Below are 25936 nucleotides of genomic sequence, written 5' to 3' on the forward strand. Positions count from 1 at the left end.
TGTTACTGCCCCCCCCCCCAAAAGAAAATAAAGATTTTCCAAGTCTATTTTGTGATGGAAAAATGAGCAGGAGATGCGCGGGAGGCAGACAGCATCGTTAAAAGGACCCATGGACATCCGTGAGTGGCCAGTAATGAACCTGCTATAAAACACTCATCTGATGATGCTCTTAGTTCTAGCATTTATCTAACATGCTCTGACGCGTACTAATTCATAACAGCAATTACTAATGCATTAGACCCAAATCTTAGCTAGACAAACTGTGTTGTATTCTAACTCCTACCCTTCTTCTGTAATACTAGTTTGCTTTTACAGTTACTTTCTTTAAGGCAATTAGTGAATCTCATCTTAAATACCAAAAGAAAGCCACCACACTAATGCTTTTCCATTATTAGAGAAGATATTCTCTATTGCCTCATGTACAGAATCCTTGAAAAAATAAATATCTTAGGCTAAGCCCACAAATGAGAAGAGGATCTCTCACACAAAGGAAGACCTTTTTAAAATAAATTTACAAACAGATTCAAGGGATCACTCCTCCTAAACATATAGTTAAGCCTCATAAATCAAACTATAGTTTCCCACACAATTACAAAAAAAGTTTATACAGTTAATAATTAAACAGGATGGCACAAAGTAAGCCATATATTCTAGTCTGAAGCCTCTCATACAAATACACTGGGCAGGGATGGGGACATCTCTAAAATATTTATCAACTAAAACTGGAGCCCAATCTTTCCACCTAGCCTCTTCTCTTAAAAAATAATAAGACAAATAATCTAGGCATCAGCCTGTGTCCTCTTAAAATTGTTTTCAAGAAAATAACTGCTAAAATGCCCCACTGCCCATTTAATGAGTTCATATTGTGTACCGGTTCCTTTCCACTGAAAAGATCTCTGACAATGACGCCGACGATGATAATACAGATATTACCTGGAAGTAATTATCTGGGAGTAAGCAGCATTGCATTCAACTGGACTTACTTTTGAGTAGAAAAATATAAAATTGTACTATCAGAGATCCTCATGTAAAATGCCAAAAAATCAAAAGCATACTTCTCAAATTAAGGGAAGACATGGGTAAGAAGAGGGAGCCAGAGCAATGTGTACACATGTGGAAACACTGAAATGTAATTCCACCTCCCTTCTGCCTCCCATTAACCATCAGAAGATATGAATCCCCTACAGCCATCAGGACTGCCTGCCTGTTGCTTGGAATTAAGTGCTCTACAATGATTTCCAATGAACCTGTGGATTGTATCTGGAATTCTTCCTGACTCTGTGCCATTAAGCATAATATGCCAGGACATTACATAAGCAAGTTGAAAAACCTATATTGTCTAATAGGCGTGCAAGCAATCTATATATATAAAACACTTAGGTATGTTTCCGTAAAGGCTTCAGCTGATACAGGTTGCTAAGCAACAGTAACAACGTGTAACGTCAGCTGATACAGGTTGCTAAGCCCCTCGCCCAACTCCTCCGGGCTTTCCAAGGTAATCCTACCCCCTTTCTGCCTCTTCGCTCCCCCACCACGAAGGGGGCAGCACCACGGTCTGGATCATGAGCGAGGCACGGCTGGGGCCCTTGGTGGCCGGGTGGGAGGCCGCTCGCCTGCTGCGAGCCCAGGCCCCGGCTTAATCTCATGCAAGCTGGGTGGGCAGCCCAAGGCTGACAGGAACCCCAGGGAGAGGGGGACACCTGCTCCCCCTCTCCCCAACCTCCCTGCCCCCCAGGTCTGCCAGACAGCGCTGTATCGGCGGCCTCCAAGCAGCCCGCGCCCCCGTGATGACATTTAATTAATAAACTTTAAGATATGCTACAATGGCATATGTTATGCCGGGTACAGCTAGTAGTTAAGAATTTTAGTTAAAGTTCTGTAAGTCAACCACAACCCTCTAACGTTCTCCTCTCCTGCCTCAGAAAGCCAAATAGAGACCTGATAATGGAGTAAGAAATGGAGAAAGAAAGGATGACATCCACAAGTACCTGTCAGTGGAAAGCTACTTATGAGGCTATAGAAAAAGTATTGCAAGGTAAAGAAGCTAATGTCACATCTAATTGACCATTCATTGGAGGCATCGGGTCATTCTTTACTAAAGAAAACATAGCTGGAATAATGAAGCCATACAGATATAAATGGGACTTATCAAAAACTTTAATTAGATGTGATCTAGCCAAAATTAATCATTCCTATGTCCCATTGGCTGCACCAGAAGTGCTAAACTCACTCTTACAGTAACAAACAGGGTGTAAAGGTGCATTATTTGGGGCTGAACTACAACCAGTCTTTTTTAACATCTCATGATAACCAAAACAAATTTTATCACAGCAAAGATCTAACAGTTCTTGGACTAATTTACCTGTGGCATAAAAGTGTATGGATACAGTATGGATACATGAGCTAGTTCCACCACATACCCAAGGGAAAACCAAGGAGAATGAGAAGTGGTTTGGAGTGAGGCAAGTGTTTGTGACTATGATCTATGTAGGAAAATATTAGGCATCACATTTCTAAGCTCACAATTTACACAAAACAAGATAATTTCTAAAGGTGCAGATTTACTGCTACATTATCTGGAATGAGATTGACAGCCATCTCACATTTATTCATAGGTGTTTGACCTACTGTCCTCTCAACCCAAGACACACTCATAATTCCATACACAGTATGGACACAAATAACATTGGATAGCAAGAGCCCAAGTTGGGTCAAAAATAAAAGTCACCAAACAATCAATGACAAAGCCATATCAAGCAAAAGCAAAACTCTCCTCAGGAAATTAAATCTGAAGGGTTATTTATTGCTATGTGTACCTGACAGCTGATGTATTTCTCAGACTCCAAATATCTGCTCTGCCTGTCTGATTTAGGGTTTATTCTTATTCAACTTCAAATCCATCCCACCTTGAACATTCAGATGATTCAAGTTTAGAGTAGAAGTAACAAACTGTTTTTCCCACGGAGTACTATCTAGAGTTTCTATATCCCATCTGAGAGGGTATCCTGTAATTCAAAATTGCAGCGACTCTCCTAGTGATTCTGTCTTCTCAACCACCTGTGAAACAAACCAAGGATCTTTTACATGGACAACCAAGGTATGTAGAGAAGGGGGGACAAACAGAACACCTCCCAACATCGAAGGATGGTCCTGTCCTTCAGGGTCTTTTCCTGATTAGACTTTCCCGCTTCCAGGTCAAGCCTCAAAAGCACAGCCCTGCAGAAGGCTCTATAACTGCTGTGTTTTAATTCCCTGGCACACATCTGTGATTGAACCTTCTTCCTGAATCTGTGTGTTACAAATGCTTTCAGAGCAATCCTCAGGGCAGACATAGCCAAAGAATAACAGATGCATCTTGCTACTACCTCCAAGCCTCTTGCAATTGCTGTGCTTTACGTATATGACTTCCACATGTGTACTTCCTGCTACTTCGTATACTAACTGCCCAGCACTTAATCTGGTCTTCCTCTTCTTTCAGTCTGTATGGATTGATGTTCTGAGAAGGCTGTGTGTGTGTGTTTTCTCTTTTTCCTAAAGGACCCTTTATTTTCCCTTTTTTCCTAAAGGACAATTTACCATCTTCCACACTGTTCTGGGAAGGGTATCCTGTAACTCTCCAAAGCAGATTTTTAAAGGGCACAGAGAGTTGCATGGGGAAAGGAGAATCAATGAGAATTCTCTCCCACTCTTCTGGAAGTGGTAGTCTCCCGTGAACAGGGTTTCACACATATGAAGTGAGGATCTAAGTCTGTGAGTCTTTTTTCCTTATCCTGTCTACATGCTGGGTAGACTGCTATTGCTCTCCGCACTCATTCCATCCTCATCTGGTAAGCATCTTCCTATGTCTTAATATCTGACAGAACAGACCTGAAATGGAGAAAGGGATAGAAAGAGAATTTCTTTCTTCCTCATATTCTCCTTTAGTTTTCAAAAGCCCCTAAAAATCTAAGTAATGACAACTTCCAATTACTGCAGTCTTAATCTCTGTGTTTTATAAAAGCAAACCTACAAAAGATGAAGATATTGTATTTTATATCATGTTTTATACTGTTGTTTTTATACTTTGAATGGTTTTAATTTTTGTGAACTGCCCAGAGAGCTTCGGCTATTGGGCGGTATAGAAATGCAATAAATAAATACATTTTGTTATTGGAAAGATCCCCTTAAAACAAAAAAACAAAACATAAGAAACCATGTACATGCACACATATGCAAGCCAATTTGTGTGTGTTATTAGGAATGTGTTTGGGAATTGGAAAATGGATTTCCTTTAATCCTTTCCAACCCTCTGCCAATGACTAGATAGGAAAAAGCTAACAATTTTTCCAGAAAGTGAAAACGGTGTTCCAAGTGACATTCTCACTTGGATGTGGTTGAGCAGATGAACCACAAACATGAGTATGAGTTCCAACTGTGCTGGTTCTTCCTCTTACAGGCAAAATATAGGGCAACTTCATCTGGTTCCTTACTCCAGAATAGTGCAGAAGTCAAATTCTAAGGTTCATGTTACAAAATCACTAAAAACAAACTCTTTAACTTATTAAGAGGTGAAATGTCCCTCAGTCATGCACTTTGGCAAACTTTACGGCACTTCAGAAGTTCAGGTCATGTTCAGGCTCTTTTGTGCATGCCACACAGTCTAAGCTATACCTGCAGCTCTGTTCAAGCAAGTCAGTCTCTGTTCTTCTCTCATGCGGTGTGTGTGTGTTTCCCCCTGTTTGTATAGATAAGATATGACTGCATTGTATATGAAAGGAAGAGCTGCTATTTTCCTTGCCTGTGTGTGTGTGTGTGTGTGTGTGTGTGTGTGTGTGTGTGTGTAAAAAAGAAAAGAAAAGTACCATATGCTAATATTTGGAAATAAGCAGCCTGCCAAGAACATATTCTCCCCATCAATGCTTTTCTTTTGAACTTTTACCTCGGTACGCTAGCCAAGTAAGTCACAAGTTTCCGAAGGTCTTCCTGCCTTATTCTGTCATGATTGCTGCGTGCCGGAAATGTCAGGATAGGACCTCCTCGTTTATCACGGCCACCTGCAGAAAAATAAAAAGAAGGTTAGAAAATTAATCAGGAAGTACATTATATTATGTGAACCACTTACAAATTACTGGCTATTTACCTAGAAAACTCAGAGGGAGGAACAGTTCTAAGGATATGGAGATTGCTTTTCCCCGACCTCAATCAGTGAAGGTAAAAGGAGGTCACTCCTCAAAGGAAAGAAGAATCCATAGTGAAAAGACCCAAAAGAAGAAGAAGAAGAAGAAAATAAGACCTCTTCTCTCCGCCAGCCCCTGGCTGGCTTTTGACCTGGTTTTGTACTTAGAAGTGCTCTTTGTTAGGTAAATCAGCTCTACTGTGAAATAGAACTAAAAGTGTTGAACTGCTGTGTTTAGGGCTGGGAGGGCTGGGCGAGGAGGGCGGGAGGAGCACCAGCAGCCCAGAAGGACGCCAGGACTTTTCAGCCACACAACGGGGGAAGGGGCAACATGTCATGTGGGGAGTACTGGAAAAATAAAGAATGGTCAGTTGCCTCTTCCCCCCCTCCATTGCCTAATATGTCATCCAAACCAGGCCATAATCTTACGATCCAGGATAGTTGGAACTAGAGATTATACGTTAAGGTTTCCATGGAAATTGGCAAGGCATAGAATGTTGATTCACTCCTCATTAGCACGGTACAAATTGCTAGGGATTAAACATCAATTATCTGTGAAGAATTGTACTCACCTGGGTGGTGAGACCTGTTGTTCAGAGCAAGCCACAAGTGTGAATATAACCTCTAATTCAACTTGAAATTAATGACTCTTCATTAATGATTTTTTTGGTAACTGTTTTTCTGTATTTCCCTCCTCCTAAATGAGCTTTTAGACCATGAGCCTACTTTAGAAAATGCAGAAAAGAAAGTATTTCCCACCACTGGATATTCTCCTCCTATATTAGATGTTTCAAGTTTTCCATAAGATTTTATTTTTCTAAGCCTGGTAACTGTTCCCTACATCATAATATTTTGTTATATGGTCATTACTTTGGATACTGCTCTAAATATTTTCAGTAGGAAAGATGATTTAGGTTTGTGAAGTTTAAGGTCCACTTTGTACATGTAAACCATATTGGACATGTATGAATGAAATTGTACATGTATGAATTGCTAAAAGCGATAAGCCATCACAATTTAACATAGAAAAATAAAATACAAGTAAAAAAAATGAGCTGTACGTAAATGGAATAAAAATAAATAATTTAAAATAAAATTAAAAAGATACACAAAAATACAAGAATATAAAAATACAAAATCACATTTACATAAATTAAGAGCTCCACAGTGGGGTACTAGAACAACACATTTAAAAAGGGCAAAATCTTCAGCTTCCCACTACAATACTTGTAAATGGTCTTGAGCAAACCTGTATCTTGCTGGCTGACAATAATGTATTTATTACTGCTCAGGTTGCAAATTTGCATTGTACATGTAAATACGGTTTCCTTTTAGCATGAATTGGTTCACTGCATGTTTCTGGGTATATTCACCTTATGTTGGACACCCCCCTCCCATTTTCACTTTGTGCTGGTGTAATCAAATTGCTAGAACTGAATGGTAAAACATGCAGTTGCTTTTCAAACAATCACATGCAGCCATTTTAGTATGAAAAGAATTTAAAACTCCACTTGACAGTTCATTGTCTCTCTTAGCAGTTGTTTTGGTATTACTTAAAAAAACCCCACACCAAACGAACAGTAGTCTTCTTGCTGGGAATAGTGATCAAAGCCAATAAGGAATTATATATAAAATGCTACATCAACTTCAGTTGTTGTGCAATAGGGTGCTGTTGCACCCATGTCCTGCTTGTGGTTCCTGCTCGACAGCTGGTTGGCAATTGTGTGAACAGAGTGTTGGACTAGATAAGCCCTTGGACTGACCCAGCATTGCTCTTCTTATGTTCTTATGATTTCGTGAAAACTTTATGCAGCCAATTCATAGTGAGGGAAATGCTTCCTGTGCATACTCCAAATTAGCAACCATTTTTATCCCTGTTTGAAGCTCTTTGAAAAGTTCTTAAAAGGGGCCCCTTTTTACCTGGGGTAAATAAAAATACCTCCCATTTAAACTCAGCTGTAATGTTATTTGTTTTACTTGCATTGCATTGCATTGATTGTAATATCAGTTATTTGAAGTTGGCAACTATTGAAATAAAATTTGGAATGGATCCAAAAATAGGGTCCATGAAAAAAACTCTCTGTCCATTAAAGTTGTACAGCTATTGTATGTGCTTATAAGTCTCATACAATATCACCTATATGATATCTGGCCGTCACATATGAACTGAACACAATCTAGACTACAACTGTGTCCACAAGCTGATAGCAGGAACAGGTAAGATGCCTAAGATAAACACATACAACAGGTGGCCTATTTTTACAAGAAAATATTATCCCATTTTACAGATGGAGAAATATGGAGGCTAAGAAACATCCTTTCCCAAGCAAACCAGCTGTCCAGGGTATGGCAGATCACTCTTCAGCATGCATTGAAAGTTCTGATGGCTGTACAGGAGCAACCAGGGTGCTTTCAGCTGCTCCTGCTGGAGAATTTCAGCCTTGCATAACTTTTTGTATATTTCTATTTATAGGTTTTAACTGTATATATTTTAATTTTGTAAAGCCGCTTTGAGGCGGGATACTACTGCTGCTGCTGCTGCTACTACTACTACTACTAATACATTTTACCCAAGAGCCTGTTCTCACAACCATTTCCGCATATGCTGGCTGCAAGAAAATTATGTCACAGGCACTCCACCATAGGGAAACTGGTTGTACGTTCTTACGGCTGTTTAGCTTTTGACACACCCATCAGTAACTCATATTTTCAAATGGTTCCAAAAAACCAAATCCTGCACATAGCAAGGAGTCAACATGGTCAGACATTTTTCATAAGCCTATATGTCATGAGGTCATGGGACTCCAAGTTAGGGCAAGAACAAGGTGAGAAATGTAGAAGATGGAAAGGGGCTAGGAAGTGGAAGCTGGAGCAAGGAGAAAGATACAGCTCAAATGTTTACATGAGGAGTTGTAGTCTCAAGCAAGGAACAAACAAGAGCTCCTGTCCTGTTAACCAGGAAAAGACCAAGGGCAGATTCATGTTATGTACATTTGGCCTAACACTAATTAAAGCATACACCACGTCCCTATTCAGAAAATTACTTATGAGAGAAATGGGGCTGTGCTGAGTAGCCCCACCTCTGATATCACACACATCACAGAGTCCTTTGCCTTGATGTCCACACATACAGCAAGAATGTCTGCAGGGAAGGGCCTCTGCATGTACAGGTGCACACATGGAGGCTTCCATGTGAGTAGGAATCCCAATAGTGCAGGGTTCCTGCTCATGTGGAAACCTCTGCTCTTACACCTCTTTGTCAAAAAACCCTCCCTGCAATGTTCACACTGTCAGGGAAGCGACTATATGACATAGGCAGAGGCAGTGCTACTCAGCACAGCCCCAGCCCTACTCACATGTGCAAGTAAGTTATTTCTTACATGCCTGAATAGAGCTACCCTCTTCCTTGATTAATTATGTATCTCAACTGAGTCCTCAATTCTGCCACGTTGAACCTTCAATCAGAATCCAAGATGGAAGAAACTAGGGAATAAAAGATTTGGGAGCTCTAGACACAGCACCCCAGAGAATAAATAGACAGATTTTAAGATGGTTTCAAATCACACAATTCAATTTGTGCATTCAAAGTTCAGGAAACATGAATAGAGAGAAGAAATTATATTCCTCTGTAGGAGTAATGCAGCAGTACATAAACTGGTGCTACGAGAAGAGCTAAAAGAATAAAATGTCTTTTTGTTTGTTGTATTTATTAACTGTCAAAACAAAAGACTGTTATTTTCAATTTATTTTCTTAAATAAGTTTCTTAAATGGCATTTTGTATTGATTTTTAGTGAAGCAAACACATGTTCCATAGCTATTAACAAAAGGAAGAACTATTGGTAGGCATGAAGTGTACTGAAAACAAAATTGTCAGTTATCATTTCTTGGCTCTGTATTCCAACCACTAACTACTCCTTGTTCAATCATTAGTTAACACTCAACTCTAACAACATTTTTCTCTGGATTCTGGCCAAATCTTACATCCAGGCTCAATGTCGAAGTCATTTCCAGGTAATACACACAATTAAAGAGACTAGGCTACACTCACAACTAGGGATGGATAATCCTACTTCCAATCCATGTCAGTTTCACATATATCGTTGATATTGTTTTTATACTTTTGGTGGTTTTAAATTTTGTTTACCTGTTTTTAATGTGCATTGTTTTTAACTTTTGTAAACCGCCCAGAGAGCTTTGGCTATGGGGCAGTATATAAATGTAATAAATAAATATTCATTCATAAATTCACTCCATTCAGTTCTGCAATACTCTGCAATTTGTTAAAAATCTGCTGAACATATTTCTCACAAAATACATATTTCTAAATGTATTTTATCCTAAAATATGCATTTTAATGCATTTTGATTGGTTCCCCCCCCCCCCCCCCGCTGACAACCTTATTGCAAAATTTAGAGAAGTGGAAAATCCAAAGGATCATTGCATTCTGATTCACAAATTAGTTTGGGAGGTGCAAACCAGGTCAGTTCACTTCAAAATGCAGACTGAATACAATCCCTAACAGCCAACTTCACAATTTTTCAATGACACCAATGCAGTTGGTGAATCTGATTAATTTCCAGGACTATTTTACTGAACCTGATATCAAATCAATAATATCTGCTAATTGCATCTTGCACTTTTTTTGTAGGTCAGTCCAACTTACAAAGAAAGCAATCACATTGGTGAGTATATACACCCTTCTTGTTAAACACAAGGCTTCTCTGAGTCTCTGAGCTCCATCAGATGAGCGTTTTATTGCATGCTCATTGCTGGGCACTCACGGATTTTCGCAGGTTCCTCTTACAATGTTGTCTGCCTCCTGTGTGCCTCCTGCCCCTTCTGGCCTTTCTCGCGCACCAAAAAAAATCCTCAGAAAGTACGATATATTTTTAAACATGGAAGTTGCCACTATCTTCTGCTGTGTGCAGGAGAAGCAGCGCAATTAGAATGGCCGACTGAATGGGCCTCGTGCACATTGCTTACTTCCTCTTTCAAAAGAGGAAGCAAAGCGCAACGAAAACAGGGGTGAAGTAAAGGTAGGGTAGTGTGTTTTCACCTGTCTAATTGAACTCAATGTTATCAAATAAGATCATTTTATAAAACCAGAGAATCAGTAAGCTGGAAGTAATATCCAGTTAATTAATTCATCACATCAAAGAGCTCAGAGCAGCATACATGAGGATTATCTATACCTACGTGCTCGAACATTCTATCTACTACAGCATAACACTCCCTTGGTCTACCCCTATCACTGTGGTAGAAAAGGCTTCATCTGTTAATTGCTGCAAGTCAGGCTGCAGGACCAGTAGAAATCAACTGGAAACTGACCCATATGTTGTTGATGGGCACTATATCTCTATGAATTCCTCCTCTCAATTCTATATTAATTCTACCACCACCATTATTCAACTTGTCTCATTGTACTTATTCTAGTCCGAAAAAAGTCACTATAGTTACTTAAAAAGACATGGGCAGGATCTACACTACTGCTTTATAATGGTTTATAACAGTAGTGACAAGTGTTTAGGCCCAGGACACACTCCATATACAGTTTTCAAACCATTTTCAAAGTGTTATATCCTGCTTTGTGTAGATCTGGCCCAAGTGGCAGATTAGATTTCATACACATATGTTGTGTGAGACTCTGGAAGCTGTTCTAGAAGGCACTGTAGATTTCAGGGGAATTTTCAATGAGCTTTGATTCTAGCCTGGATTTTAGCAAGTTTCTCAGTAAGCAGGTGGGTGAAATTTTGATTCTACTTTGGTTTTACAGTCCCCAGAGAAAGCAGCTGAACTAAGCAAGTCAGCATATGTGCCCTCATTAACCCTCATCAAGCTTGTTAAGAGGAAGCCTTTTAAAATTTCTCTCAGCCTGGAAACAGGTGAATGTCTTTGATGACATCTGGAATGTACACAGGGAGAAGCAGCAGGTAATAACGATACTATACTCTGGTTTAGATTATGGTTATTGTTAAAACATATGCAAAGGAAAACATACCCAGTAACCCCATAGTGTACTAACTTTTCTGTAAATCTATCCATCACATGAATGAAGAAGAGAGACCCAAAGAGGATCTTTAATTTCTTATCCGGCTGAAAATTTCTATACAACTCGATGGGTCTAGTGCAGCAGGCTATAATGGCCAATCACAGTTTGACTATTAGAATTGAACACTCCCTTCCCCTCTTTTCATGGGCAAATTCTCTTCACCTCCTGTGAACATGTCTTGGTGTTATGTCAACACACCTGCCTAAATGCATGCTAATGCTGCTTAAGGCTGGTCCTACACTCTAATTTGGAACCCTGATTTTAGCATTTTCACCATTTATATCAGCTCTGCTCCTGTGCCTTAAGAGCAGCAGTCTGACACACAGACATTTGGCAAGTTAAGCTTCTCCTACCATCTTTTCCCACTACTTACTGTTATTTATTTATTGCACTTTTTAACCATCAAATAACTTTTGCACCAGTGGAGTGTTTTCCAAATGGGCAGTTTTTGTGGTTGAGTGTGTGTACGCATGTCAGTAATTGCAAAGGAGAGTGGGCAGGGACTATTAAAGGAGCAGGAAACATCAGAAGAGTAATGAACACAAGGAAGAGTATAATGGGAAATAAGTCCACAAAGATAGAGGCCTTGAAGGTGAGGACCACAATGTGGGAGGAATGGAGGAACCTAGTGTAGAGATGTGATAAAGGAAATGACAAGATTTGGGTGGCAAGAGACAAAAAACAATTTTCTCCCAGGAATATTTTTGCTTCCGAGTTCCCACCTAGTTGCAGGACAAAGATCTTCAATGAGATTTCTATGGACATGCAGGGCAGAGCATACAGAACAGCACTTGAACTCCAGATTAAAGTATGGCACATCTTAAGACTGTCATAATAGGCGGTAAAGATTCACACACTGCATTTTCAAAAGCCAGTGGCGATCCTTACCTCTCTCTATTATGTCTGAAGATCATTGAGAGGCAGTGTAGATGGCAAGGCTGCTATCGAGCTGGCTGTGTCAGAAATGATTGCCTTTTCATGCAGAGACAAAGCAGCAAGGCAATCAGACAAGAGATGTCCCAAGTGCGCTTGACTGCCATCTCTTTTAAAGAAACTGGAGAGGAATTTATTGACTGAGGGCAGCTAGCATTCTTTTTATACTGTGACCTGAGCAAGTTCAGGCCAGACTGAAACTTAAGGAGTAAGTGATTTATGACACACCAGTACAGGCTGAAATCTCCTTTCTGAACCAGAAATCCATTCACACCTCAGAACGAAAAGTGCAGTATTTTGATCAATAACTAAAGGCAAGAGTCAAGTCATACAACTGGCTTTTTCCATGTCTGCCACATGCCCAAGTAATCAACTGCCATCTCCCTCACCAAGGGATCCTTACCATAAGTGTTACCTGAGCAACACTTGGGGCATGGAATGGCAGCAATTATATGCACTCTGGTCTAGATGAAGGATGGCCAGTATCTATTAAACTTGTGGGCCACTTTGGTCAAGAGACAGAGTAGTCAACTCACTCATAAAATTTGGTACATCTAGCAGTGAGGGTTTTGCAGTTAATGGATCACATGTGCCCAGGCATGGCATTACAAGCAAATATGTAAATTATATACAAAGTCCATAAAAACAGATATAACATTAATCTTGAAAACTTCTTTGGCAAGGCAACCAGGAGTTAGATAAAATTGCTTTGGTGGTCACATTCAGCTTGCATTGTATGTAAATACACTAGGGAATTTGCCTTTGATGACCTACAATATTATTCTGTGATAGCCACTACGATTATGATTATTATGTGACTGCAATTATGTGTTTGAGGAAATTTCTAAAAAATATATGTGTGGGTGAGGGTTAGTTTGTGTACCACTTTTGTATCTCTTCCAACAGGAGTCAAGGTTATTGTTTACCACCCTTTGGGGAAAAAGCACATTATTTGCATGTTAACATAAAAATAAATCTCATTAATTAAATTACAACCCATCTTTCCCCTATAAATAATGCTTAAGGCAGCTAACAACTAACGAATAAAATACAAAATTCTAATTAAAACACAAAAGAAAATGAATTAAAAACACAGAAATAATAATCAACCACCAGTTAAACTCTATTACGGCAAAGTTAGTTGAACAGTCAAAAGTCTGTCTGAATAAGTCAAAGGCCTGCTGGCGAAGCAACAACAAAAATAGAGCTAGCTTGGCCACTTTTGGCAGGGAGTGTGAAGGCCCGGGAGCAACCAAGAAGGTTCTCTCTTGCTGTCCCACCAAATGTGCCTCTGATGGTGGCAGGACAGAGAGAAGGGCCTCTCCTGAGGATCTTTAAACCTGGGAAGTCTCATAAGGGAGAATGTGCTATTTCAAATTCTCTGATCCCAAGTCACGTAGGGCTTTATAGGTCATAATCAGAACAAACAGATGGGTAGCCAGTAGTTGTAACAATGGAATCACCTGCTTCCTATAACCAGCCCTGGTCTGACTGCAAAATTCTGGACCAGGTGAAGTTCCTAAATACTTTTCAAAGGCAGTCCCATGTAGAGCATGTTACAGTAGTCCAAATCAGATGTAACAAAGGCATGTGTCACCATGGCCAGTTCTGACATCTGCAGGAGCAAGGCACACTCTCAGCCATCATCAAAACCTGGGCATCGAGGTTCAGGGCTATAACCCTGAACCTGAGAATACAACCAAATTGCAAACCTGAGTCCTCATGTAGAGTATAACCCCATCCAAGACATGTTGAATCCCTTTTATTTGTCTTTTGACAGGCTAGGAGCACTTCTGTCTGGATTAAACTTTAATTTGTTCACCCTCATCTACTCCATTACTGAATCAGAAACCTATTTAGAACTTGAACCACTTCCTTGGATTTAGGTAGAAAAGAGAGATATGGCTTGTATGTCCTCAACGTACTGCAAAAGTCCAGACATCCTCTCCCAGCAGTTCCGTTTATATACTAAACAGCATGGAGACAACATAGAACCCTGGGGGGAAAACATAGACCAATGCCCATGGTGTCAAACCGGAGTCTCCCAGCACCTTCTGAAATAACCCCTCCAAGAAGGATTAGAACCACCATGAAATAGTGCCCTTCAAATTCCATTCCAATGTGCCATGGAATTTATTCCAAAGAAACTGTGTGCATAGCGTTGTAGTCTGGATCATTTTGTATTGTGTCTCCTATAGTCACAATGCACTATATTACCTTTCCATGATATTAGCAGAGCTCAGTAAGATAGCCAGATGCAAAAGCCTTCTTCTCACTTTCAAACGCTGTCCCGGAGAGGAAATCTGGGCAGGTGCAGCTTCTCAGGTAGGAGTGAGAAAAGCTAAGCTTACCTAAGTACTCTTTCCTACACTACAATTAAAGTTATCATCTTCTGCACTCGGCCAAATACATTTTGTCTTTGTATTGTAGTTTTAATGACGTTAATATTCTCACATCACATTCATATACTGCCCACACATTTGGTTTTAATTTGTCATCAGAACTGAATTTGAGGATTTCAAAAAACCTGAATTTCAGCTCTATATAGAACAATATGCCATCACCTTTAATTTCAAACAACAAAAAATACTTTATAAGTTACTTTTCAATTAGTGACCCTTGGAGCTGTTCACACAACATGCTAACCCATACTCAATGGTAGAGTGTGGGTTGTTGTTGAACTATGGATTGTTTGTTGAACCATGGGTTAGTGTGTTCTTTGAACCCAAGATGTTTTCCACAGGATGGCTTGTTAACCACGGAATACAGCTGGTTAACTACCCTGAACAACCCAGGAAGTAACCATGGGTTCTCAAGGCTTGTTTGCAAAAAAAGAATCTGCACTGCATGGTTAACAAGCCGCCCTGCAAAAAAATGTCCTCATTTCAGACAAGACAAACAACCCATACTCAACCACTGTTGTGAGAACTCAGTCATAGTTAGGGTTAGGCAGTCATCCTATGATCATTTACGAAGCTATGTTAGACCATTGGCTTATCATATACCATTTTAGACCATTGGCTTATCTAATGCAGCATTATCTATAGTTCGTAGCGGTTCTCCAGGGTTTCAGACATGGATCTTTCCTAGCCCTACCTGGAGATGCCAGGGATTGAATATTGGAGCTTTTGGACACAAAGCACATGTTCTGCCATAAGAACCCAATTGGACTTCTGAGCAGATATGCTTAGGACTGCACTATTGAAATACTACTTAATCCTAGTTAACAGACTAGAATCTGTTCTTTAATGTTTCCCATGCCTAAAACTATTGCATTTTATATAGCACTGTTGCTTTATAAAAAGCACTCACACACTTCAAAAGTGAAAAAAGGAGCAATGAACCCACCTGACACAAAGGCCACTTTTTCCTTTAGTATGGGAAGGACATCAGCAGCTTTTAAGCCATCGTTTCGGAAAGATCCTGCAAAATGGAAAAGAAAATAGCAACGTCTGATTAGAAGGAATTCTGATTTTTGACTCTATGTTATGTTCTAGACACCCCCAAATCAAAATGATTTTCAGCAATATGTGGATAAAGAAATGGAAAACACATAAAACACTCCTTGCTCTATCACTAATTTTCTTCTGAAGAAAACCAACCCAAACCAAAAACGGAAGCCAGCATGACATCTATTATATATCCATAAAGAGAGCTCTGCAGAGTCAGACCACGAAATGAGGTTTTCCTTTCCATCCCTCTGTGGTGTTATCTATGTTCAAACATAACCAGTAGAAGGGGGCTCTGGGAGCAGTGTTTACTTCTGTGAACTGAACAATCAATCAATGACAACAATCAATGACAACGTACAAGAAACTAAAATTTGTCAGGATTCTCATCGCTCAGACCTTGAGACGCAAGAAGCAAAACCAAGTCATGCCTGGCAAGTCACCACTGGTGCATGGTAGGGGACAAAGGATTGCACCTGCCTGGTCAAACATCAATTCTATCAGTGCCTGGTTTCTCAGGATGCAGAGCAAGTGGTAAACATCTCAAGAAATCCCGAAAATAGCCTGCCCCTGATTGTGGGTCCTCATCCTGAGATTTCACTCCTCTCCCTGGCGAGGAGAGATAAAACTGTGAAACCCTAATACCAGGCAACCTTGCAGAGGATACATTGAAGAAAACCTAGTCATGCACTGATCTTCATTTTAGAAATAAAACAATTCCCAGGAACGTAAAGAAATAGACTAAGCTTGCAATCCTATTGTCCCTGGGAGGGTACCCCAGCAAATGTGGGATACTGTGAACCTCCCCACCCACGGACTTTTATGTCAAGATGTCTGGGATCTCAGATTTGATCATCAGGGGGCTTAACAAGTTTTTCTTTTAGTGATCTGTTGCTACTCTAACATACCCACACATCTCTGCAGCAACCTGAGCTTTGCAATGAAGCAGTGAAGGCTGGGTATGGAAGAGCTCCATATGGGAAGGGCTGGATTGCCTGCATCATGTTATTCCTGTTTTAACAGAGAAGGCAGCTGGAGTCTGATATTTTCTCTTTCTAGAAATCATAGCCCTGATTATGGTTCCTAAAAGGGCTGCATCTCACCCAGCTTCAGAATGTGCTCAGTACACCTGATAAAAGAACACTGCAACTCTAGTTAATGGTTACGTAAATGCAACAAACAGAACAATAGCTTATGGTTTCTTACAGCTCAAATATGACTTGCTGTAGTCTTTGCAAAAACAAAAGCATTATAAGGTGGTTTGCTTATTTGGCCCGGGAGCTTCCTCTTCATTCACTCTCACATAGAACTGAACTAATAAATCATCACTTTGTCCTCCTTAGGAAGGCCAGTGAAATACAGATTTCCTGCCATTCCAAAACCAGGAGCATGTCTGCTCTCTGCCAAGGTGAGTGAGTCATTTCTTGGCAGACTTGAGGCTGCTCAGCTGTTGCTTAAGAGTTTGAAAGCGGACAAAAATTTCGTTGCTATGGTGCACTGAGGAGTGAATGCAATATTTTGCTCCCCTACATGATAAGAACTATGCAGTTCTAAATCCACCTACATATTCAAGACAACAAAGGTTACTGTAGACAAAGAAACGTATCATTTCTTAAAAGCCAAGAGATGCAGAGCAGAAGAAAAGCCACTTGATTAGAAGCCAATTTTGTCCACTGGCCCGAAATGAAAGTAGGAATATAAGAAGCTGCCTTATACTGAGTCAGACCATTGGTCCATCTAGCTCCATATTGTCAACCCTGACTAGCAAGATTCATTCCTAGCCCTATCTGGAGATGCTGGGAAATGTAGCAGGTGCCTTCTGCATGCAAAGCATGTGTTCTACCACTAAACTACTACAGTCCCTCCTAAGGTCTTTCCCTATCTGGTAATGTGCTTTCCGAGTCCTCTCTAAAGAGGGGATACTGTTGTTTTTAACTGAAAATCTGAAAGGAAATACACTCTTTCAAAGCATACTTGTCCCAAGTTTCTCATATTAACCCCAAAAGAAACCATGGTGTTTTCTGCAAGGCTTGTGCTACTAACACAGTTTGAGTGAGATTATCATAATTAACAGTATGGGGTTGGATTGTTCATATTTGCACAGTTGCTTACACTCATAGGATATAAAGTGTCAATTATGGTTGTGTTGTTTAATTGTAAAAGGGAAAATTTAGACAGCTGTAGCTTCTGCAATCAGAGTTATGCAGTGGTAAAATTCACCCAGTCCCATATTGAAGTTGGCAAATCTATCCTACTTCCCTGAGGACAGCTCCTAGGAAGCATTCCAACTGGTTTCATAGCTGTAATCCCTCAGACAGTTAAGCAGCCCCCTTAAATACAGGCCCCTTAAATCCATTTTCTCCTCCAGAATTTACATTCTCTCTCCACCCCCACATATTACTTATGTGCCTCAGACACCCGGAACATACACCCTTGGTTTCCAAGTCAAAACACTTCATTCTAACATTTCTTAACTGTTACAGAATATCACTAAGAGCTCTAGAAAGCAGATTATACAGCTCCAGAGTTCCAGTTACATTGAAATACTCTTGGGCCCAGTGTTTAAATTATTACGTGGGAAAAGGTGGAGGGGTTTAATAAAATTCACAAGCCCCACCCCTCCAAAAGCCTTCAAAAATAATAGGTAGGGGGGGTGCTCCCAAAAGGTAAACACTCCCTTTAATTAATTAGATTGGGGCAACGTATTAAAAATGTTAATTTCTTTATACAAGTGTAACCCCATTTTCCCCACACCAGCCCCTTGTGTTGACTATATTTTTGACTATATTTAACAAATCATTTGTTTAATAAAGACATAAAAAAGGGGAGGAAGTAGGAGAAAAACAGATAAGTGTCTAAATGAAACAACAGTAAAGGCTGGAGTGCAACGAATCAGTTATGCACAGATGGGTGTTGGATGTCTCTCAGACCTCTCTGCTGTTATACAGTCCTGGGCTGAGATGAAGCTGTAGGCCTCAGTTTCTGTCACACTCTGACTGTGGGACAGCGCCACAGCGGCTGGATGAAAACTGTGCAATAGCAAAAACCAGCTATTCTCTCCACTGTTTTATCTGAACGGTGTTATTTATTTACTCCTTCTACTTTTCCTCACTCTCTTTCCTCACTGAATCTCCTCAGAAAATCCTCCCAGAGTCTCCTCAGAATCCTTCAGACCACTGCAGCAGCTGAGGGCCAAGGGCTGAGTTGGAGGCAACACACCAGAGGGTTACACAAGTTTTTCCAAAGACCACAGGTGGCAGACACCATCTTAGAAGTCACATCCCCCATTCTTTCACACAGGAGAGAATGCCTGTTCTAAAATGGTGCCTGTTGCAAAACATATGTGCTGTGCATCGTCTAAAAAACAAAGAAATAAAGACTTTGTTTTCAGAATTACTTTTGTTCATCCACAAATCATCCACGACTGTGGACTGTTGCAGTTTAGGACACACCTATTTCTAGGGTTGACATCTTTTATTTTAATGCTCCTATGACTTAAAGGGCAACCTGACTCACAGAAATTAAAGATATGAACTGTAACCTGGCATGGAAATAAGTGATGGAACAAGATTAACCTTCTGAATGTCTGTGCATCAGATTGCTTTTAAAGGCAGAGGAACAGAGCTTTCTTTCTTTTTTAAGTGGCGAAAGAAGAAAAGTAACCCATTGAAAACAATACATATATAGTCCCGAGATACCCTAAAAACAGATTTTATTTACATTTAATGGTAAAAATGTATGCTGTGAAGTCTCCCTCAGACTAATAGCCAGAGAGCAGCAAGCCACACATGTAGTAGAACAGAGGGCTGTCAGAGAGTTTCCCCTTTTACAACCTTTAACTGTCATCACATCGGGAAAGAGAGATTTCCATAGGCAGCCAGAACAGAAATATTCTATACTTTCAGAATTCATTCTGCTTTTACTAGTAAGTCAACAAAAATTAAAAAGGAAGCCAATGGTAAAAAGGCAGCACAAAGTGGTAGCACTGAGGTCACAAGGAGGGAATAATTATGAAAATATGCTTTTCTCAGGTTTTTAATTTGCAAATATGCATGCACAGAACATTTTACATCACAGTGTTTCCATTCAAATACCCAGCTGTTTCTAATCCATTTTTTCCTATGTATGTTTCCATTTTAGACTAGACACCATTTGTGAAAGACAGTCTATAATTTTTCCTATGGAATATTGTGAATATAAACCTTGGGCTGGTTAGCATGTAAAATGCTGCACCAATGTTTTCCCCAGACTGCGTTTTAAGAGTGGAACAGGAGAAAAGTGGGTTTGTAGCAGAACTGTTCACCACTGAGTCACAACTGAGGATAAATGACAATATCTTACTTCAATTATACGGCCAGACTAAAATGCAGTCTTAATATAGTCAACAGCTGCTGACTGAAGTGATTAAAAATGGGGGGCATCACCTTATTCTTTACCTCTATTAACCCTCTAACAATCAGGCAAATGAACTCGGTCAGCCAGGATTCCTTATGCATGCAATTCTCAAATTTACAAATTTTGCAACGTTTCCCATTACTACCAACACAAACCTATCCACAATAAAGGGAACTTCCTAACTCTAACTTTCTCTATGTAGAAGAGCTGTGCACTCACCCTTGAAAGAAAGCCACTAACACTTCTGGTAGTCCCTGGCATTTACTCTTTGAACTATGATCAGAAGAAAAAAGGGAAACACAGGTAATCAGGATGCAGCTTTCCTTAGACATTGAAGATGGGCTAGCTAGTGCTAAACTGTAACAGATCTGAAGAAAGATAAGAAAATAGTCAGAAAAATATCTGTCCTTGGCTATATGGAGGAAAATACATGAAGGTGAGAGAATATTCCAAGACAGACAACTAAACCATCATCAGGAGGCTAAGGGAAGACATGATAGAGGTGTACGAAATTATGCATGGGATGGAGAATGTGGATAGGGAGACATTATTCTCCCTCTCTCAAAATACTAGAACCTGGGGTCATCCCATGAAGCTGATTGGTGGGAGTTTCAAGACAAATAAAAGGAAGTACTTCTTCACACAGCGCATAGTTAAATTATGGAACTCACTACCACAAGATGTAGTGATGCCCACCAATTTGGATGGCTTTAAAAGGGGGTTGGATACATTCCTGGAGGCAAAGGCTATCAATGGCTACTAGCCCTGATGGTTGTGTGCTATCTCCAGTATTTGAGGTGGTAAGGCTGTGTGCACCAGTTGCTGGGAAACATGGGTACAGTTGCACTACATCCTGCTTGTTCATCCCTGGCCGATGGCTGGTTGGCCACTGTGTGAACAGAGTGCTGGACTAGATGGACCCTTAGTCTGATCCAGCATGGCACTTATGTTCTTAGCTCTGAGGTTGGCAGATCCTCCTCACCTGGACACTGTGCCTATATCTTTATACTCCAAAACAACACACAAACCTGCAACCATCACCTCCTCACCCCCGCTGGGGAATCATTGGGGAGTTCAGGAGGAACAGCTGGGAGCTGTCCCCAGCATCTTCCACCTGAGGCCCTGGATTCCTCGAGAAAAACTGGAGGTTGTCGTTGGAAAATGGTATATAATTCATGGGCTTTATGGGGCTAAAATTCTATAAGTAAGAGTGTTCTGCATTTTCTAATAATTGTGGATCCTCTAGAAAAGACAGAATAGCTTGACACCGACTGTGTAGAACTTGGTTCAGGAAGACGAAGATCCTTTTGGATTTGGACTAGAGCTGTAATAAAGAGCAGGAACGAGCAACTTCTGGTCTTCCAGATGTATTTGGCCTACATAATTCCTCACCATTGACTATGCTAGGAGGGCTGATGTAGGTCAAAACAACTGAAGGTCCACAAGTTGACCACAAAAAGTAGAACCCAGTACTAAGACACTATATTTAAACTGCTGCTTCTTACTGTCATATATCAGTTCAAGGATGATGGGGGCAAGTTCCTTGACTAAAAAGGCAAGATGTGTCTGTTAGCTCAAGGCTGTTGCAACAAGGGACACTTTTTAACATCAGATACTGGAATACATTTTTTTGAGAGGCCACTGGTATAAAGAGCTGGTTGTATTTGCATATTTTGATACAAACTGCTATGCCTTTATCAAAACCCTGCCTCTCCTTTGGCCAGCCCTAAAGCTTGGGGAAAAACACCACATTTCAATCCCAGCATTGCCAAAGCCTTATGTACAAATAAAAACTTTAGCAATTAATGCAGGCTGGAAAATAAAATATCCCCCCCACCCCTCTGACAGATTTTACTGCTGCAGAAAAAAGGGGCAGCAAGGAAGATGGAGGATTTTCTTTTTACAAAGGCAGCTCCTGTGTGAAGATCCAAAAAGGCAGGAAATCTCAGAGACAGACCTTCCCATTAAAAAATGGGCCCAAAGTGCTGGCTCTCAGGCAGGCCTTGGCAAAGGGCTTCGAGTCTGTAGAAAGCTTCAGCTACCCATGTGGTTTGAAATGGGAAGGATGTTATAGCAAGCGGTAGCGGCGATGTATAATTAATGGAAGAACAGGACAAGAAAACCGGGGGGAAATATTAGTTTTGGATCAGGTCTAAGTAACACACGCCGATGGCATTAATCTTTTTCTTCTGAGAATAAATTTTAGCTACAAAGTGAATATAGCCTTTGTCTTAGATGTAACAAATGGTTTGGCGTATGGGGCAGTGGGATTATGCAGATGGCTTGTTTGGTTTCCATGGTTCTAGGGAGTGAACTCTTAAAAGTTCCTCAGGAAAATAGTTCAGAGCACAGGGTATGTGGTGTGTGTTTTGTAGTTCCTCGTAGTATGTCAAGTCCTCCAAAGTTCAGCAGTATCCATAGTAGTTTGAAAACCAATATTAACTATCAGTTACAAAACAACTGAAGCATGTATCTAAAATAAAGAACTGTTTAGGAATATTCACACTATTACACAAAGGCAGTGAGATTTCAGAATATGGAGGAAGTTATTTTTTTCTGTGTTTACAAACATCCATACATCCATATGTGCGTACATACATACATATTCTGTTTGTTAGCTCACTTGAAGCTAAACTGCATGATCAGCAAAACCACCTGGCATAGCTCTTGCTAGACTGTGCCATTTCACACTGCAGGTATGGGGTCACATGCTTCTTGCCCCCCGCACATAGAAAACTGGTGTGTCAGGTAGAAAGATTATCCTACTACTTGTTATCATCAGTTAAAAATAAGTTTCACCAACATGTGAAATGACACATGGCACCTTCATTTTCTTGTTTGTTACTTAGAAAGAAGAGTCTCCTTATTATATACAGTGGTCAAAGGTGTTTTCCTGATATACTGAGTGCACAAAAGAACAACATGCTGCAGCCTTACCAAACATCTGCTTCACAAGCGGATTTGATGCCAGACAATCAGAAAGCAGCTTTAATTAGAGGTAAGTCAGACACTTGGCCTCCAATTTTCTTAAGAACCTCTTTTAAAAACAAAAACAAAATGACACTTCATATTTCTCATCCCTTTCACCTCTCCTGCATGCTAAAATTAATACACAATATGTTCTATTCTTTTGTTTGTTTTAAAAAATGACTTTCTACTGTTCTATGCTTATCATGATCCAAACCCCTTGTCCTCAGAGGATAAAGCCCCTGAGTTAACAGAACAGGGAGAAGGCTCAACTACAAAAAGGGATCGTGATGTTTCTACCTCCTAAGGCCTAGCTCCAGCCCCCGTGATGAAAGGAGGTATCATTGTCATCCTTAGATTCCGAGGTCTCCAGCCATACTGCAGCTAAACTCTGTTGAAATAGACCCCTTTAAGAGAAGGCCTCAGTCAATATGAAGCAGTCTAAAGGAGGCCCAACCATCCTTAGCCCTCACAAATTGCTTCTTGTTGGAGCAATATACAGGCACATTTTGGAGTTGTCTGTACTCCTCCTCCTGCTGACTGGAATCCTCTAAACCTGACTTTTCCCAAGTCCTCCCTGTGAACCAGACTTCATGGTGCCCAATGACAATAGGTCTCACAGCAACAGGGCTTGTCAGCTGAAACAGAAAAACAGATTTCGTCCGATTGACAATCTCCTCCCATTGTCCCCTTTCTCGCTTTGGTAAAGTGCCTTTTGACTCAGTTGGGAGCTTTGTGAATAAATCTAATTCAGCACTCTGTCAGATCATATGTTATTTAAAAACAAAACAGCCAACTTTCTTCCATAGAAGTTGATAATTAAAGTTCACATGCAACTTAGGGATGCATAGGCATGCACAGCACATTTCATTAGGGTGTGCACCCAGGGATTTTTTTTTTAATTTTAATTTTTAATTTTATTGAATACTCAATCATAAAGGACATTATTTTTACTCATTTATTCATAAAGTACATTATTTTTACTTATTTATTAAGCACTGTAAACACTTATGTCCTACTCCATGTTCGGCTTGCCTGACCAGGGAAGACTGTTGTAGGTGGGGCATTGGTGGGGTTTTGTGGTGACACTGGTTGGAGAAGGGGCTTACGAGGCGATATTAGCCTCCGGGGCCCCTCCTTCTGTTCTCCCAGCAGTAAAGCATCCAGCAGAGCAATTCCTTTTCACTCTTGCTGCTGGGAGCAATGGAGTGCCATCAGGGATGGCGGCAGCAAAGCAGCCAGAGGGCAGCTGGGGGACTGTTCCCACTGCATCAGGATACCACTCTGGATCTCTACTCAATGCCCCCCTCAATTCAGGGCTTATTGCTTGAGACATTAGAATGTGCCAAGGCACACCCAGCACACCTCTTGTGCACGCCTATGTAGGGATGCTTGTTAAGTAAAATTAACTACTCTTCTTGTTTTTGGACCTGTATGTGTTATCAACACATATTTTCTTCTTTATTCATACTTTGCAGCAAGTGTTGCCAACTCTTAAATATTCCACTGCTCTTGTGTATGTAAGATTAGCCTAATATCCAGAAAATAAGCGAACAGATTTCTACTTGTTGTGCAGATTAAATGAAAAAGCAAATGGCTTCATTCACTGAATTCCTATGTGTCATGCTCCTGTTAAAGGCACAGGAGAAAGTGGAGTAAAAAGAAAAAGAAAAAAGTGGAGATCTCACTTCGATTTTATTGTGTTAGTAAGAGTTGCCTAGTCATAACTGTGTCATTTACGTTGTCTTTAAAACTGATCTGATTCAGCAAGTAATGCAGCAGCCGTGGCATCTCCTGACCTTTCCTTCTCAGGTTCTTTGGTCTGACACCTGGCTATAGCCCAAAGGACTACACCTGCAACACACAGCAAGGAGAAGGAGACAAATAAAAGAACCATAAAAGAAACAGGTGAGAGAAGCAGAGGCTGGTGCATCTTCCAGTAGCTTTAAAGGGACAAAATCTCTGCGCTGAGCAGTCATAAGTATTCTGCTATTGTATCATTTCATGAAGCATTCTCAGATTCCCTTCTTAAAATGGGCCTGTCCAAAAATGTTGAGAAATACAAAACCAACTCCACTCTATTGATGAGGTTCCAAATCAGTTCCTGCTTTTTTAATTCACCCACCCCTATGCTAAGACATTTGTATGTCAAAAATGATACAGAAGTGATAACAAATATTAATTCGCAAACTACAAATCCTGTCCATGGCTGGATTGTTTGCTCATGTTTAGAGAGTCATTCTTGAAATAGTCCTACTTTACAGGTGATGAGTATGATCGGCCAGACAGCACTATAAATCTGAACAAAAGTAGAACACTTTATATACATCAGCTGTGAGGGGCTGGGAAGAAGGGATAAGAAGGAAAGCAGAAACTTAAATAATTTATGTGTGCTGCTTATATATTCTGACATCTCTGACACATTTTTTAAAACATTAATGAAAAATCATTTTATGGATGGCTGAGTCACAACTGTCAGTCTGCAAAAGCTCCATATCTCTCCACCTGCCTCTTTCATACACTTTTAGCTCTTTCAGCAGATCCAAGCTGCTTGTAATGTTAGAGTGTTCAACCGCATACCGCATCCGGAAGGGTTCCGTGCCAACGGATGTGCCAGCAGTCAAAGCAAACATTCTGAGAGGCTGGCTGCGGAATGATCAATTTCTCTTTCAATGGTATTTTTATGTGTAGCCACCAGGTCTTAATCCTGCTGCTCTTGCATTTGCAAACCTGCTGTTTTGATAATTAGTTAAGCTGTGATACCAGTGCTACTAATTGTTTTAGAAAAACAAATTATCTACTCCATGTCTGAAGTCCTCCCAGGCTGCAATAGCCATGCTACTTATGCTGGAGCAAATTTATTAACATCAGTGGGTTTCCTTCGTATACAATGGCTTGAACAAACAGCCTTAACCATGTTTGGTTTTGGTTTTTTATATCTGGAACCTGCCTGTCTACCAAAACTGTTCATGGTTACATTGACATAT

At 40.3% G+C, this 25936-nt stretch overlaps 1 protein-coding gene across 1 annotated transcript in view; it reads right to left on the reverse strand.

Moving 5' to 3' along the window:
- KALRN (kalirin RhoGEF kinase) overlaps positions 1-25936 on the reverse strand; it is a 559448-nt gene that overhangs the window by 328924 nt on the left and 204588 nt on the right. Inside the window, exons 2-3 of the mRNA XM_063116666.1 lie at positions 15487-15561; positions 4919-5033 (exon numbers count right to left, since the gene is read on the reverse strand). Of these exons, the coding sequence (XP_062972736.1) occupies positions 4919-5033; positions 15487-15561 (190 nt within the window). The remainder of the gene's footprint in view (positions 1-4918; positions 5034-15486; positions 15562-25936) is intronic.

This window comes from Elgaria multicarinata, chromosome 2 (genome assembly GCF_023053635.1).
Source record: "Elgaria multicarinata webbii isolate HBS135686 ecotype San Diego chromosome 2, rElgMul1.1.pri, whole genome shotgun sequence".
NCBI lineage: Eukaryota > Metazoa > Chordata > Lepidosauria > Squamata > Anguidae > Elgaria > Elgaria multicarinata.